This window comes from Nilaparvata lugens, chromosome 1 (assembly GCF_014356525.2).
Source record: "Nilaparvata lugens isolate BPH chromosome 1, ASM1435652v1, whole genome shotgun sequence".
In the NCBI taxonomy this organism is placed as follows: Eukaryota; Metazoa; Arthropoda; class Insecta; order Hemiptera; family Delphacidae; genus Nilaparvata; species Nilaparvata lugens.
The window spans coordinates 32,164,914-32,181,233 of NC_052504.1; the positions used below are offsets into that span (position 1 = coordinate 32,164,914).

Sequence of the window (16,320 nt, forward strand, 5' to 3'; positions counted from 1 at the left end):
ATTGTGTGCTTTCTGATGGTATTTTTTCATCATATATTGATTGACTCTCATAATTTTACCTGATTGAAACCTTGAGTGAGATCAAAACTGCTAATGTAGTTGCACTTATTGAATCGAATGATTAAGTTATCTATAGGTTCAGTTTCTGTAAAATCCCTTATTATGTACTTATTTATTTCTCTTCCATCTAAACATAATCGAATTTCATTATTTGGCTTTTTTACTACTACCATAGGGCTTGTATATCCAGAGCTACCTGGTTCAATGATTTTCTGATCTAACATTTTCTTTAATTCTTTCTTAACTTGATCTCTATACTGATATGGAATCGGATAACTCTTCTTATCTAATTTCACATCATCTTTCATTTTAAGTTGACATAAATAATCTTTTGCAGATCCAGGACTATCAGAGAGAATATCTTTGTTATTTTCAAATACTTCAATTAATTTGTTTACCAATTCAGGAGATTCATCGCTTAGCTGTAATCTTAAATTATCAATCTGCTGATTCCATGAAGTATCAAACGTTTCTTGGTCTCTTACTATGTTAACATGAAAAAGTCTATTGTACTTCAAGGTATCCTTTTTTATAAATGGAAAACAACAATCTTTCAATGATATCATATTTTGCTTAAAATCAATAACTGCTCCAGCATCTTTTAAGAAATCACAACCCACCAAAATATCTACATTCAAATCTTGAACTATAAGAAAAACTATTGGCAATTCTAACTTATCAAGAAATACCTCTAACATAATCTGTTTATTTACCTTCTTATGTCTCATACCAGTAGCTACAACTATACTTACATTAGGAGCTGGTACTAAGTTCAACTTGAGATTGTTTTTCTTCATTTCATCAACAAGTTTCTCATTAATTACATTTACCTCAGAGCCAGTGTCAATAATCATTTGATATTCCTTATTGAAAATTTGTACTTCTATTTCTGCTAAATCATATCCAGTAGGTGGAGTATTCTCTTGTTCCTCCAATAGTTCATTAAAAATACAACCTACCATGTATGGTTTTTCTTGACAAACAGTTTCAGATTTATTCATAGCTTCATCTACCTGAATTTCTGGAGTATGTACCATATTAACACTTGATGCTTTAATATGACTTTCTTGATAACTAGGCATTACTTCATTACTTAAATTCTTACAACTATTTTCTTGCACATGAATTTGACTGATTAATTCTGGCTTTCTTATTTCTAACCTGTTTGAAGTTTCAGATTCAAAATTTATTTTATTCATGTCTACAGCTATATCAAAATTTGACCTTTCTTTAACTGGGAGAGCAGGGCTGTCGTTTCGTCGTCCCATTATTAGTTTAAAGGAACATTCTGTCTTGGACGATTTGCATTCATCTGATTTGAAGTTTGAGCAGGCATATAACCTGGCGGTGGGAAGCTGAAATCTAACTGGTAGTTGTTAGCTGGTCGATTTGAATTTGATTGATTTGAATTCACAAGTTGATGATTTCTATTATCTCTGAAATTATTCTGAAAATTTTGATCTCTATGACCATTATTGTTTGGTCCATTTTGGTACCGTACCTTCGATTTTGGAAATAATTCCTACCTCCTTGATACTGCTTATTATTATCATGAAACATATTACACTATTTGAATTCTGAGACCTATTTCTATCATTCCTATGTTCACTCTGATGAAAACTTATTGTTTTATTTTGACCTCCAGCTTGAGCATTGTTATGATCACGGGGCGTTTGTCTGTTTACTTTGTAAGTGTCAGTATTGTCAAACTGATTCAACAAACAAATGAACTCATCACTAGTCTTAATGTTATGAATAATAGCAGCTGTAGATATGGTTTCATCAAAATGACAAAGATATGGTTTCACTCCCGTGTTTCGGATGGACACGTTAAGCCGTCGGTCCCGGCTGCCTGAAAAGCAGTCGTTAGGTCATGTCAGAGGCCCTGAAATTGATCAGCTGCGACCTGAAAACTCTGACACCAGACCTGAGCCAGCCAGGTCACTCGATATTATTATTATTATCAAAATGACCTTTCAAAAACTTGAAAATAGTATCTTTATCTAAGGCTGGAATTAGATTCTTAGCAATGTTGAAATGAGAAATATAATACTCGGTAAGATTCTTAGATAAGTTTGGCTTATATTTTCCAAATCTCAAATCATTTCTAGCAGATGACTGAATGTCATCTGACCACATTCTAGCAATGAATTTCTCTTTAAATTCTTCAAAGTTATTTACATCAAAACGGATGAAAATCCACCAATCACGATGAGCAAAATTGGAATTAAAATTGTTTTCCAAAATACCTTTAATTTTGATCCAGTTTGTGATTTCATTTCTCTCAAGATACTCGGTCAAGTTTACTAAGAAATGCATTGGATTCTTTTTGTCAATTTGCATTTGGAATTCAAACCTATCGAAATTACTATTGTTACCAGTATGATTACACATCGGTTTTGTTGACATGTTAATTGTATTTATGTTTTTCCTAACCTCAGTTATAGCAGCTGTATTTTCTTGACAATCTATTTTCAAAGAGGATAATACCTTGATTTCCTTATTGTCTACTTTTTTGTTTAATTCTACAACCTCTTTTTCAACATGCTTAATACTTTCATTATTTTCTACATTGATAGCATTTTGTGTCATATTTTGTTGCTCAACTATGATCTTATTTTTATTTACTCTTTCATTAACCTCATTGACCCTATCAGAAACTTGAATGATTTTGTTTTGCATTGATTTTTCTACATCTAACATTGATATTTCAAGATCATTAGTTTTCTGCTGTAGATGACCTATTTCTTTGTGATTTTTACTTAATGTATCATTTATCTCTTTTATTTCCCGCTTTGTACTAACCTGATCTAGTCTTATGCTAGCAAATTCTTGCTTCATATCATCAAACCTAGCATTTTGATCTTGTTTCAAATTATCAAACTTAGCATTTTGCTCATCAAACCTTTGTGTTAGGAATGCTATAAGATTTATATCATTTTTAGCTCCTACCATACTTGTTTTATTTGATATTTCTACTACTTCCTCATGAATTGTTACATTTTAAACGTTTTCACTTACAGCTACACTATCGTTTGAGTCATTGTTTAAGGTTAGGTCTAAATCTTGAGATTCTTCATCTAAGTTTTGAATGTTTTCACTGGATAAAACTTCATTATTTTTATTATTCTCCATCTTGCTACTGCATAAAAAATATTTACTCATTAGAACCTGAACTTTCTCGAACCGATTTCCCACTCAGCAGCATTTCCCATTCATAATTCATCAAGATATCTATCCTACCAATAATTTTTTATAACCAGGGATATATTTTGTAGTTTGAGTCCCACACCAGGGCGTACCATTTGCCGTGCTACCAATTTCTCCTAAATAGGTTGGATAGCATTTCACACATATTAACCTACAGGAAGTTATCGGCTCCAAAGTGGTAGATTCTTGATAAACTATGAATGGATCTATCGCCTATGAATGAGAAATCCAGTTTTCAGAGCAAACCAACTTATAATCTTCAGAAGAATTTTGGCAATATACAACACAAATCCACAATACAATACCTTACACACTTAAACATCCTAGCATCATTACAAGCTAAAATACTTATCCAGTTTATATAGCCTAGTTGAAAACAATGGCTATAGGCTTGTATACACACAAAACAATTTTATACAAAATTAGAACACCATAAAACTGTTCAAAACTCAATTTAAAACATTATAAATTTCAATTAAACAGAAAAATATTCAGAGAGCACAAAACACTTTCCATAGCCAGCCACCATTTTTTTAGAGAAGAACAAGCACAAAGTACAGAGCAAAGAACACACCTCAAAATCAGTGTCAACGTTATGGACACGTCATTGATATTAAATTCCAAAAAATTATAAATTACAAGTTTAGAATTTACATTTTACATTTGTTCTCAATAAAACTTTATTTCGAAACTGTTATTTTAAAATTATATATCCTCTATATTTAAATAATCTATTTATTCTGTTTCTCTGTTTCGGTGATACCATGGAATGCAACACAATTATTTACGATAAATTCTCAGTTAAAAAGTTGTCCGCATATCGATTACTCTGATATTTACTATCAAGTTTTATAGATCTCAAATTGAAGATTCGATTCCAATCGAGAAAAAATGTAATATTACAAATATTTCCTATTTCGTGAAATTATTACGAAATTTTGATTTTCAGAAAGTTATTGATATCTTTGGTTTTAACTTGAAATATACATACAATTTATTCATAAGTGGAGATTGTGCAAGAAGCGTGCACCATATTATTATATTATAATAGTGCATCATACTATTATTTAATGACTTCAGGTTAGTTACCTTTTCTAATAGGCCTTTCTTCTCGGCAAGATCTTGCACATCTACCGGACGTTTTTTGAATGAACTTTCATTACCATCGCACGCTTCTTGCACAATCTCCACTTATGAATAATCCCCTTTTCCTAAAGAGACTCAATCGATTTGTGCGATAATAATGTAGTGTGCAACCAGAGGCAGATTCTTGGCGGGGGGATGTGGGGGTTGGTCAAGGATTTATATTATCTGAGCTAATGTCACGACGCTCATGTAACGTTTCTCTTCTCGAAATATGAGCAGACATGGTGAACTTGAAGACTGCACAATACCAATACAAACTAATTCTGCCAACTGACAATCCACTATAAACTGGACAGGGTGGGTGTAAGAGGTTCTGTGAATAAGTTATTCTCAAGTTACTTGTCGAATAGGAAACAGTATCTCACTTTAAATGGACAGATAGACATCAGTTACACCTCTCAGTTCGGTACTCCTCAAGGGACAGTACTATCCCCGATTTTGTTTCTCATCTATGTAAACGACCTGTTAAAATTAAACCTTGAAAATTGTACTATTTTATCTTTCGCCGACGATACAACTTTGATTTTTAGCGGAGACACATGGGAAGAAACGTTCAAAGTTGCAAATAATGGTTTGAAAATAGTTCAACAATGGCTTGAAGATCATATACTAACCCTAAATGCAAAGAAAACTAAATATATAACTTTCTCACCCACCGTAATTGGTCAACCATCAATAGATCTTGAACTTTCTATAACAAAATCAAAGAAAAATAACAATGGCACCCAAATAATGAATGAGGTCGCCCACGAAAATATACCTTTGGAAAGAGTGCAATCTATAAAATATCTTGGTATTTTTGTAGATCGCCATATCAAATGGAACATTCACCTAGAGTACCTCTGCTCAAAATTGAAATATCTCATCTATATTTTCTATAAAATAAATAAAATTAAAAACAGGGAGATAATAAGAAAAATTTATTTTGCATATGCACATTCCTTATTCCAATATATCATTGAGGTGTGGGGTGGAGCTTTTGATACGCACTTGAGAAGACTGTTTGTCCTCCAAAAACATATTATAAGAGCAGCTCTAGGGAGACCACGTTTGTACCCAAGCCGAGATATTTTTATTGAACTTGATGTACCAACATTGAGGCAAACGTTCATGAAAACCGTAATACTCTTCATAAACAAGAATCACTCTCTATTTTCAGCTCGCACCACCCCTTACAATATGCGAGTAAATCATTTCAATAGATACAATATGCATTTGATCAAGCTCACTACATGTAGGCTCAATTCTTTTATTACTGTAATCTTTTCATCAACTTAGTTCCGTCAAATTTCATTATAGAAAAACCAAATGGTAAATATCACAAAACTGTGGAAGAGTGGATAAACAGGAATTTCTTTTTTAAATTAACGCTACAATAGATTTAGTTACTCTTAAGTATTCTTTAGTTATTCGTAAGTTTTTGATGATGTTCAATCATATATATATAATTATTGAAAAAGCCAAATAGAATAAGTATTCTACAAATTTTAGTTAAGCGCTAAACTTGTTAAATCTAATAATGTAAACTCACTGCTGGCTCTCAAGTTCTTACTTATGCCAGCAGTCGCCAAAATAAAGATAAATTAAGTTTTGACCTAATAATTAAGTTTAAGTTTTGCTTATTTGTTTAACACTTTGTAACTTAATATATTGTAATATTGTAATTTTGTTTTGGCAATAAATTTCAATTTCAATTTCAAAATAATTATTATTATAGACTGAAAGAACTGGGAAGGACTGAGAAGTGTTTTAATGGTTAAGCGCAGTTGAATCTATCCAAAAATACTATCAATACCGTTCCAACCTATTCCGCTTCCATACACTTAACTCTTATAGTAATTATCATGCATGATCTTCATTGTTGATTTTTGCATCTTCATCTTCATAGAACTCGTAGAATTCTTCATAGAATCTCTTTTGGTATCATAGAATTCGAAACAGAGTTTGTGGTAACTATAATCACAATCAAAAAGTTAGTCTTGACGCGGAGTTGATTTCTAACCATGGTAAGTTGGAACATTTTTCAAAACCTAGATTTTTATACCGAAATCAATCTAAAAATTTACAAGCATTTGATCTGATTCCTTGTAATGATAACTCATCAAATCCTTGTAGTGGAGAATTATTGAAAATTGTTGATCAAGAACTTGAAAGTATTAATGGTTATGTAAGTTTAAAATCTGTAGCCCACAGTCATCTGCACATTGGAGATGGTGAAAAGAGGAAGGAAGAGAAAGAGGGTGATGATGAGGTGGAAAGGGAAGTTAGATGGAATAGTGGAGAGGAATATGGAATTGAATCAAATTATGAAATTAAGGAAAAACTTGGAGAACGGAATGAGAATGTGCAAAAAATGAGGAAAGATGTGGAAATGGAAGAGAGTCAAGGTATGAATTTAGAAAGAAATTAAAAAGAAATATTGGCTAGTATTGGGAAAAGTGAAATTGATAAGAATAATTATAGAATGAAGAATATGTATGAATTGATGCATACTCAATAAAGAGAAGGAAATTAATGAAAAGCAACTCTAATTAAGTACCCAAACAGCCAAAGAAAGTCAGTCTTATCAAGCAGTGTTGCATGTAATGCAGTGTTATGTTTTGTTCACGTTCGTTTCATCTTGTGTGTTTAGTTTATGTTTGTTTTATTTTCCATGTTTTGTTTATGTTTGTAATCCTTTTCATATTCATTTATTTTATGGCTTGAGGGCAAGCCAATTTGTCAGAATGGCCGAGTGTAGGATATGAGATTGCAGCTATGTTCATTCTATTTTGACGTATGATGTTATCATCATATAAAAGTAATCATGTGTGATTCATTCCATAAGCTACATCATTAATGAAATAATAAATCAATTTAGTTTTTACGAGGAAAGCTCAATGTATGGATCAAAAAATCGTAAAATGTGAATGTGTGGAATTAATAAAAGTTATTGATTTGTAACACTATTATGAATTTTTTGAATAATATTAAACATCTATAGTGTACCGTACTGAGAATTTGACATCCAAGTATCAAAAAGATATTCACGAGTTTGAAAATTTCGTTTTTTATGAAGAAGCAGCTACGGTATATTTTCAGTTGTAAAGTTACAATACTTATTCATAATGTGGAAAGAATAATGGGATATAATATATTATTTAATTGCTGGTAAATCCATACAAAATAAATGATAATTCTTTTGGTGCTGTCTACCATTCTGGAGAGCCTAGCGCAGGCGATAGTTGAGGCCTCTTTTTCAGGAGTCCTCTACGGTCGCAGGTCTCGACTGTCGGGAGTGTACAAAAATTAGAGAGGCCTCAACTGTCGCCTAACGCAGGCGACATTTGAGGCCTCTTTTTCAGGAGTCCTCTACCGTCGCAGGTCTCGACTGTCGGGGCTGTACAAAAATTAGAGTGGCCTCAACTGTCCCCTAACGCAGGCGACATTTGAGGCCTCTTTTTCAGGAGTCCTCTACCGTCGCTGCCCTTGAATGTCGCCGGTCTCTACCGTCGCCGGTCTCTACCGTCGCTGGTCTCGACTGTCGCAGGACTCGTCTGTCGTTTGCCTCGTTTGACATCGACCCTGTCTCCAGCGTTATTGTCCTGTCACCAGCTGGCTCAGATCTTTGAATGGTAGACTTAAGATGCGCATGAAAACTAGCGTCAGGTGATCAATAATTCTCATAACAGCAAGGGAAGTTGTGTTAGTGTGCCACACCAGATTTTCATATCAGGATAGTCACAAAGTAGAAGGAATTCTTTCTTCTCTGTGGGATAGTTTACACACGTCATAGATTTGACGTCATCGTTCAACGAATACTATGGAGATGTATCAATTTGTTCAATTTTGTATCAAATATTGATTTGTTCAATTTCATCCTATACTATTAAACAAACAACTTCTGTTTATATGTTTAGATGTTTATATGTTTGTATTTCACCAAATCACGAAAATGGCTTTAACGATTCTCACAAAATTCAGAACATAGTAGGTTTATAATATAAAGATTAGATTGCACTAGGTCTCATCCATGGGAAAACTCGCTGAAGGACATTAAAAGAATAATTATTATTCATCCTTGGAAAACAGCTGATAATAATTATTTCGTTGTCTATTGGTGGTTGGTCTGTTGGTTGGAGCGAGATCATGTGAGTGGGACCGTGTCAAAATTATGACTCAGCTGTTGAACTTTTGTTATCATTCAATCAGGTAGGGTACCTACTAGTGCTGGTTGCAAAAAAGCCAGGTTATTTTCAATCCTGATTAATTCCAGTAGATGCCATCTTTTGGAAATGGTCTTCTTGGTGGATTCACGGTGGATCGGCAGCCTTGATTGCAGGTTGATTGGTTTGTGCTTTCCTCCCCTTCCCCCTCTCCCAAAGAGGCAAGATAACCTCTCTCCCTCACCCCTCCTTCATCCTCCCCATTTATCTTTGCTCGAGAAGTCAACAACGTTTCGTTCCGTTTCTCCTGTTCCGTGGCGTTCGAGTTGAATGCAATTACCTCGTTCCGTTTCATGATATATGTCTAAAAAAAAATGGTATGTAGCCTGCCTTTTCACGGTAATGTTTACAGTCAGGAACAAAGAAAATTTTCGTTTACTTCAAACCATTTTCATTTGTCATTGAAATCAGACTGTAGCCTATACATTTCCAAATAAACATTTCTAATGTGAAACAGCAGACTGTAAAACTTCCAGCATATGCTGTGAAAGTAAACTTATATTGAAAACAAAATAATAATTGAAAATTTCATGTGAGAATTCATGTGGCACTTAAACTTTCTCTTCAACAAGGCTTACCAAAGCAGCCTACATACATAATACTATGCACTACTTCGTGAGACTTTCTGCTTTGGCTGTCCCAAAAAAATTTATTCGATCTGAATAAATACTGGAAATTAATGATTTGAGTGTGTAGAACTTGAAAAAAATATTCTCAACTCTTAGAAATCTATTATTTCATTGATATAGGCCTACTCGTAAATGTAAGGTGTTGTTTTAGTCCCATTTGAATAACATGCTCTCTCTCCATAGCAACGGTTTGTTTAGAAACCAAAATGGCGGCGTAGCAACGCCTTACGTCACACTTACATCGCCCATAGCCTACTTATTGCAGTGTTGCCAAATCACCCGATTCACTCTATATTATTGTAAAAAGTTTCCTGTTTCAATAATAAGATATTGATTTTTCTGTTAACTAGGTAATGTACAATTTTTTGGATGAATGAAATCTATTTCATTTCAAGCACGAGTCAAAACATGGTGGAGCGGCGAAGGTAGCTGAGTGTAGAAAAGTAGCCAAAGGCTAACAACACAGAGAGGAGGTAGCAGTCGATGTTAAGATAGAGTTACATCAATGTAACACAAATATATTGTGAGGAGGTCGTGGCACAGAATAGGAACAGAATGGAAACTTGTAATCAATCGCCTATCTAACCAATGCTTTTTACATTACCCCAATACTAAACACGTCACGTGACCTTGGGAAGTTCCAATCCTGGTCTTCTGATTGGCTCGTAGCAGTGAACGAGATCAATTGATCCGGATCATTAAAGTGATCCGAACCTACCATCAATACTATTACAATGCGGCGCTTCCTAACAAGATGGCGGATTTAACAGTAGTAAACATTCACCTCACCATGCGGGTGCCCTTGACACAAAGTATTTGTATTACATTAAGGCAGAGAAAATTATTTTTAAAAGGAAAATTAGTTTTATTCTATGATTAAGGTATCTCTATCTTGACTCCGACCTCTACCTCCTTACTATGCGGTTACCCTTAATATATTCATAACAAGGTACTGATGTAGAGACGCGTCATCATCGCAGCTATAAGCCTTAGGAAAAGCTGCTATCCATTCAAGAATTACAATATTATTAAGACGATTTTTGTTCTATCTAGTTTTATAGGATGAAAGGTGAAAGTTTTATAGCCTGACATAATTCAATACGGAATAACTGAAAATATGTCACAAATCCACTGTCGCTGCTCCATTCAATGATGTATCTCAATGGGCAGGTATAATATCGATCCAAATTTCTTTGCATTTTCAGAGCTTTGAGATTTATTTGAAGATTCATAAAAATAATGATTGGGAGGACAGCAGGTATAAGAAGCAGCATAGATTGACGATAAAATATGGTATATAATACGATACGTATCTATAACATGAGAATAAACCAGAGGAATGATATACAATAATTTGATTATACAGATAAGTACAATATTGTAGCCTACCTGTAAGGTGTACGAATAATAAACCTTCTTCAGGAGTAACCGATGAGACGAAACAGTCTTAAGAGATGTCAGATCGCAATGACTAAAATCCTATGTAAAATGTATACTTCCAAAATTATTTACTTATTATAAGGATTACATTAAGAAACAAGTTCTTAGAAACATGTCCTTATCGATCCTATAAATCTTGTACTGTAAATAATGTTCTTCTTATTTTCATCCATACTCCCAATTCTTTAGCGTTGGCAGTATAAATTTATTCTGAACCTTTTGCAACCTGTGGAGTACGTTACTGGTAGAACTTGAGTTCCATTCATATCAAATGAATTAGGCAAGGATGATAAAATTAATACTTGAACAGAAGGAAATTTAGCCCCCAGTATAGTCAGAGTTTGTTCTGAACCCGTCAAACAAACTTTTTCAGGATATAAGATCGATTTCATTGTTTCGTTTTTGCTCATCCACGGACTCGAATCCGAACATTAGTGACGATTATAAATAAATTTATTAATTGATCTCATAGCTGATACCTCTGACCATACTCCCAAGATTATTTCGTCTCAGGCACAAGTTTTACATGGAGTTCATGAACATGACCTCATACCTCCTTATATTAATACCGTACATGCTTATGGATAGGATACATGCAAAGATATAAAACTTATACATTATTAATAGATATTTTACAATTATGCTCACACATGACAGGTCAAACTTTAAATTGTGTAGTGAATAACGTCTCATTCTATCAAGTTTCACAGCCAACAAACTGAATCATTTTCATACATAGATATACACATGAAATGACCATTTATCTATCACTTAATGTTTAAACATAACAAACACAACACCATAAAATTTTCTAGTAGTATAAATTTGTAGATAACATGTTTTCATTTGACATATTATTTTTCAGGCACTTACTGGGAGATTATAAAAAATTAACATACATTCTCTAAACGGATATAAAATTCTACTAAACGGATACAGTTCTGTATAATAGTAACTGTGCAATATTATACATTGAAGATGGGAAAGAATATTTCAATAATATTATTATATTTAGAAGAAATATAGATATAAAAAATATAATTAAAATGAGGTAAAATAAATAGCATATTGGATCATTTTCATTTTTTAGAAGATTTTGGTACTGTAACAAAAATTTAAGGTTTGGCAAGCATAAGTCATTCTGAGTTGGATGTTCGAAAGTTTTATATTTTCCCTTAATTTGATGCCCACTTTATTCCTAGACTTGAATGCGAGGGTAAAGAAGGATGTGCTCAGAGATGAAATTGAATGAGACGAAATCAAGTGTGAGGGGCCAGTTTCTAACAAAGTTATAAATCCATGTCTTATTAATTTTTCCATTACAATAAAATGTACAGTTTCATAAAAGTTGTTTCTTCTATTGTGAAAAACATTGTTGAAAAAGGAATTGTGATACAATTCGTTGTGTTCACAGCGTCTCTTCGTTCAACTCGAAAAGAGCTCTTCTAATGCTGATTGTGATACAGATTACTAGAATTAAATTTCTGTAGATCCAAGATGAAGATTATTTTTTAAACGTTGTACAACAATCAATATAGAAAGTTTGGCATCACAAGTTTACGGTACTTTGTTCGGTGGTTGGGTGGATGACTACGGAGACATACTCAATCAATATTTCACCTATAATAAATTAAGATTCATTCATTTATTACCATCTCTCCCTTAACCTTACCCACGCATGTAAGCTTATGTGGACATTATCCTCAGGAAAACTACTTTCAAGAAAGAAACAAAAAAGTTTCTGCACCTTTCCAAAATGAGTTTTGATGTTACTAATAATAAAACTTATTCCTCTCAAATTCAATTTCAAACTGCGCTTCATGAACTAGAATTCAAGAAGAATTGTTCTGAAATTTCCAGCCGCAACTTAGGTAACAGAATTTTCATTAGAATTGAGACATTTGAGAATTGATCTAATTTCTTATTTTGCGATATTCCCCAGAATTTTTTTGTTTTAAATTCAATTATAATCATAATTTCCTACATAGTTTTATGACAATATAAATGTTTCATTTAGGAAGAAGTCCAATTACCACGATAAATCAACTTCTAACATTTAATGAAATAATGAAAACGTTTTTAACGGCCATCGCGGATAGAACATACTTTACAAAACATGCTCGTATTCAACAATCTTATCAGTTTACAAGTGATAGATTGATGAAGCGTATTGACTAGATGAGCAATGTCTTAAAAAGTGAAACAGGTTTTCCTTAGTCGATGACCCACACATCATCGAAGATTTGTAGCACTACGTAGTTAAATTCATTTGGTGTATACCATTAACATGGAGGCATTGCATTCCAACATAGTGCGAACCAGGTTGTTCACTATGAGCACTCATCCTATGAGTTGATTTTGGAAGTACCATCACAAAATTGCACAAGTCATACTAGTAGTAATTGTGCTCTACTTCCAAATCAACAAAGATGTGACGATGAACCTCTATGCTAAGATGATTGTATAAGCTCCATCAACCATCAACATGAATACACTAATTTACATTATTTCAACACAGGATAGTGCTGATATCGTAATTGAGCTCCACTTGCACAATAGAAGATGTGTTCGTCTCTTTGACGACGTTGGCATGATTGGGCTGGAACCACCAACACTGCACACTGCTCGGTGCTGTAGTGAGGTTGACTCGGCTCTACTTCCACACTTTGATGACGCCGTCACGGGAGCCGGACAGCATGAAGCACTGTGACGCGTGACAGAGAGCGATGTCGGTGACTGCGTCGTGGTGGCCCGCGGGTGGCAGATCCGGTCCTGCCTTCCCCTTCTCCTCTCCCCCTCCTACGCCGCCACTTCCTACGCCTCCCCGACCACCCCCAGCACGAGTCTGCACCTCCTGCACTACGTTGGTCCCATCCACCAGTCGTGACCTGTTGCAAAACACATTTTCTAAAACACTTGTACGGTTAATAATAGTTAATTTTTTTGTAAGGCGGCCACTGTAAACTGGTCCTGTGATCTATGATTGGCCCTACGATTAGCGTGTCTTTTATTTAAATCCCATTATTGTCAGACAGACAGATATACATGAATAAATATGAAAATACATAAGAATCAACCATCATTTCCACTTATTTTAGTCTTTTTCGCCATGATTGAGAATAAATAATTTATTTATTAGTGTGATAATTATAATACTAACTTTAAAGATAGTATTAGATATTATACATTTGGAAAGGAATATTTTTAAAACAATTCACTCAGTGTAAAAGTAACGGAATATATTTTTCAATCAAGAACTATGTTAAATGTAAAAAAAGAAAATTTTTACTGGTTGATAGCAATGAGTATGGCACAAGTAATTAAATACAAAAATGGTTTGCATAGGGTAATGCCTGTGCGCAGACCAAAGAAACTAAAACTTATATTTCACTTATTATAAACATCGAGGAGAAAGAAACAATTACATTTATGCACTCACAGATAGATTTGAGATTTAATTGAATGAGCGAAGCGAATCTATGTTTCAAGTCAATCGGCGTTTGTCGGTTTGTTTGTTTGTACCGCCGTTACAGTCACATTTATGGACCGATTTGGATAAAATTTACTATGAAATGAGTACTACGAAACAAGGCACAAAACGTATGTATTTAAAATTTTTTAATTCATCCTCATTTCAAGATGGCGGCCCTTTATTCGGATATTTTATCCCAAAGATCCTATAACTTTACCTAAGATACCTATAACTTTTCAATACTTCATCGGATCAGGTTCGAATTGTGCTCATTTTCTCAGCGCTTCAAAGCGGTATCATTTCATGTATTACATGTTTTTAATTTTTGGAAAAGTTCCAAATTTCAAGTTTCAGATTTATTATATCTTTAACCGTGCATATTAGCTCAAAAGTGTAAAGAACTTCTATTGCTCAGCGTCCTCCACCGATCCTATATTGCATAATTATAATTTTATTATCACCATACTTCAAATCAAATTTGCATGTGTGTTAGTGTGTGAATATGCGGGCGTGTGTGAGTAGTGATGTTAGTGGGTGTAGCGAGTTCTACTGTTCTCCGAACTACTAGTACCTATGATTATTTGAAAAAAAAATACATTAGTCATTAAATGGAAAAGCAGATTATGTAGATTCGTTATCTCATAACACTAGCAGTATTTAAGAATAATGATCAAGTATATCGGTCAGGGTGGCTATTGTTATGAGTGATGATGTGCAATAGTCTAGTCTACAGAAAAACTACAAGAACTGGTAATGTAAGGTATGATCCACAACAAATAATATTCACTGTAATTGTCTTTTCCTAGATCATGAGTCCTTTGAATCGCGAATTATTAATTTTCTTGTTATTTTTAGCAGGTAACCGGTGCTCCGCAAGGATCTAATTGAAAACTTGACCTACTGAAATATTGAAGAATTAGATATAGGCCGCCTATAACCATCTTCAGTAAATTGGGAATCTATATGCAAAATTTCAAGTTAATCAGTAGAGTAGTTCAGACGTGATGATGCGCCTTTCGTGAATTTTCTATCCCGTACGTGTATAAGCTAATTCTTTCCTCTATTATATAATAGATTTGAGATTTTAATTTGAGAAATTTAGAAAATGGATAATGCAAACTTGATAGAAATGACAAAAGTTTTAGTAATAGATTGACCTGACCTGTAGGAGAAAGATGTTTGTCCGGGAGCGTCGCTGCCCGCTCTTACAGCCATGTACGACTCACTCAGAGAATCCAAATTCCAGTATCGAATTCTATGATCCGTGCCTCCGGATAGCAGGAAGGGCGTCTGATCAACAGTGGCTGCATATAGAGAGCACATGCTCTGTGAATCCATTTGAGACTGCAACAATTACAAGACGAAGACATTACAAATATAATTCACAAAAATGTTTAAACACTTTTGGCTACTTGACAAGAAAAACTTTCTAAACTTAAGGACCGTTTGCACAGTCAAAGCTTAAACTGAATTCAATCAGCTGGTGGCTTAAACTGGAAATGAACCACACTATAACGAACGAGACTTGATATGCATTTAATCCAGTATAAAATTAAATTTAGTTTAAACTGATACTGTGCAGACGGCCCTAAGGGGCATAATTCAAAAAAATATATATATATATTTGTATATCCAACGATTCGCGATCCAACAAGCAGCGATTCAAGCTGCTGAGTACTCAAATCAAGTCAATCACGGAAATCTGTGACCCGGGGCCTTTTTGTGGTGGCAAAAGATCAACGATTCCATGGTGATGAGTCTCATGGGCGCCTCTTAGAGGAAGCACTGGTGTGGAGGTGAAAGCCAGCCAGCCAGCCAGCCAGCGCGTAGCTTGTGCAGGCAGTCTTGAATGTCAGCTTGGTCTGGCATTTTTACAATTCACAATAGAAGTTATTAAGCTATATGACCATAGTTTCGCTTCCGAAAATAACATTATTGTTTTAGTATTGCCAGAACTGCAGTATGAAGAAGACGGAATCTACATTTTAATATTTATCAGTCAAACTATAATGACCAATAACTCTTTATCTTTAAATTTTAGAATAACTGAATTACTTGCAGTACTTCTAAGTCACAAAAACTAGGTTGCTAATTCAAGGATATTGAAAATATAAGCAGTTTTAAACGAGCAAATTTAAAATCAAGATTAAATTCAATA

General features: G+C 34.0%; 1 protein-coding gene across 2 annotated transcripts in view; it reads right to left on the bottom strand.

The window, feature by feature from the left end:
- Window positions 1-10,527: 10,527 nt before the first annotated feature.
- LOC111050774 (phosphoinositide 3-kinase regulatory subunit 4) overlaps window positions 10,528-16,320 on the bottom strand; it is a 55,484-nt gene continuing 49,691 nt past the window's right edge. For both annotated transcript variants that reach the window (XM_039425935.1, XM_039425945.1), the window contains 2 exons: window positions 15,325-15,506; window positions 10,528-13,578 (listed from right to left, as the gene is read on the bottom strand). In XM_039425935.1, the coding sequence (XP_039281869.1) occupies window positions 13,344-13,578; window positions 15,325-15,506 (417 nt within the window). In that variant the 3' untranslated portion in view covers window positions 10,528-13,343. The remainder of the gene's footprint in view (window positions 13,579-15,324; window positions 15,507-16,320) is intronic.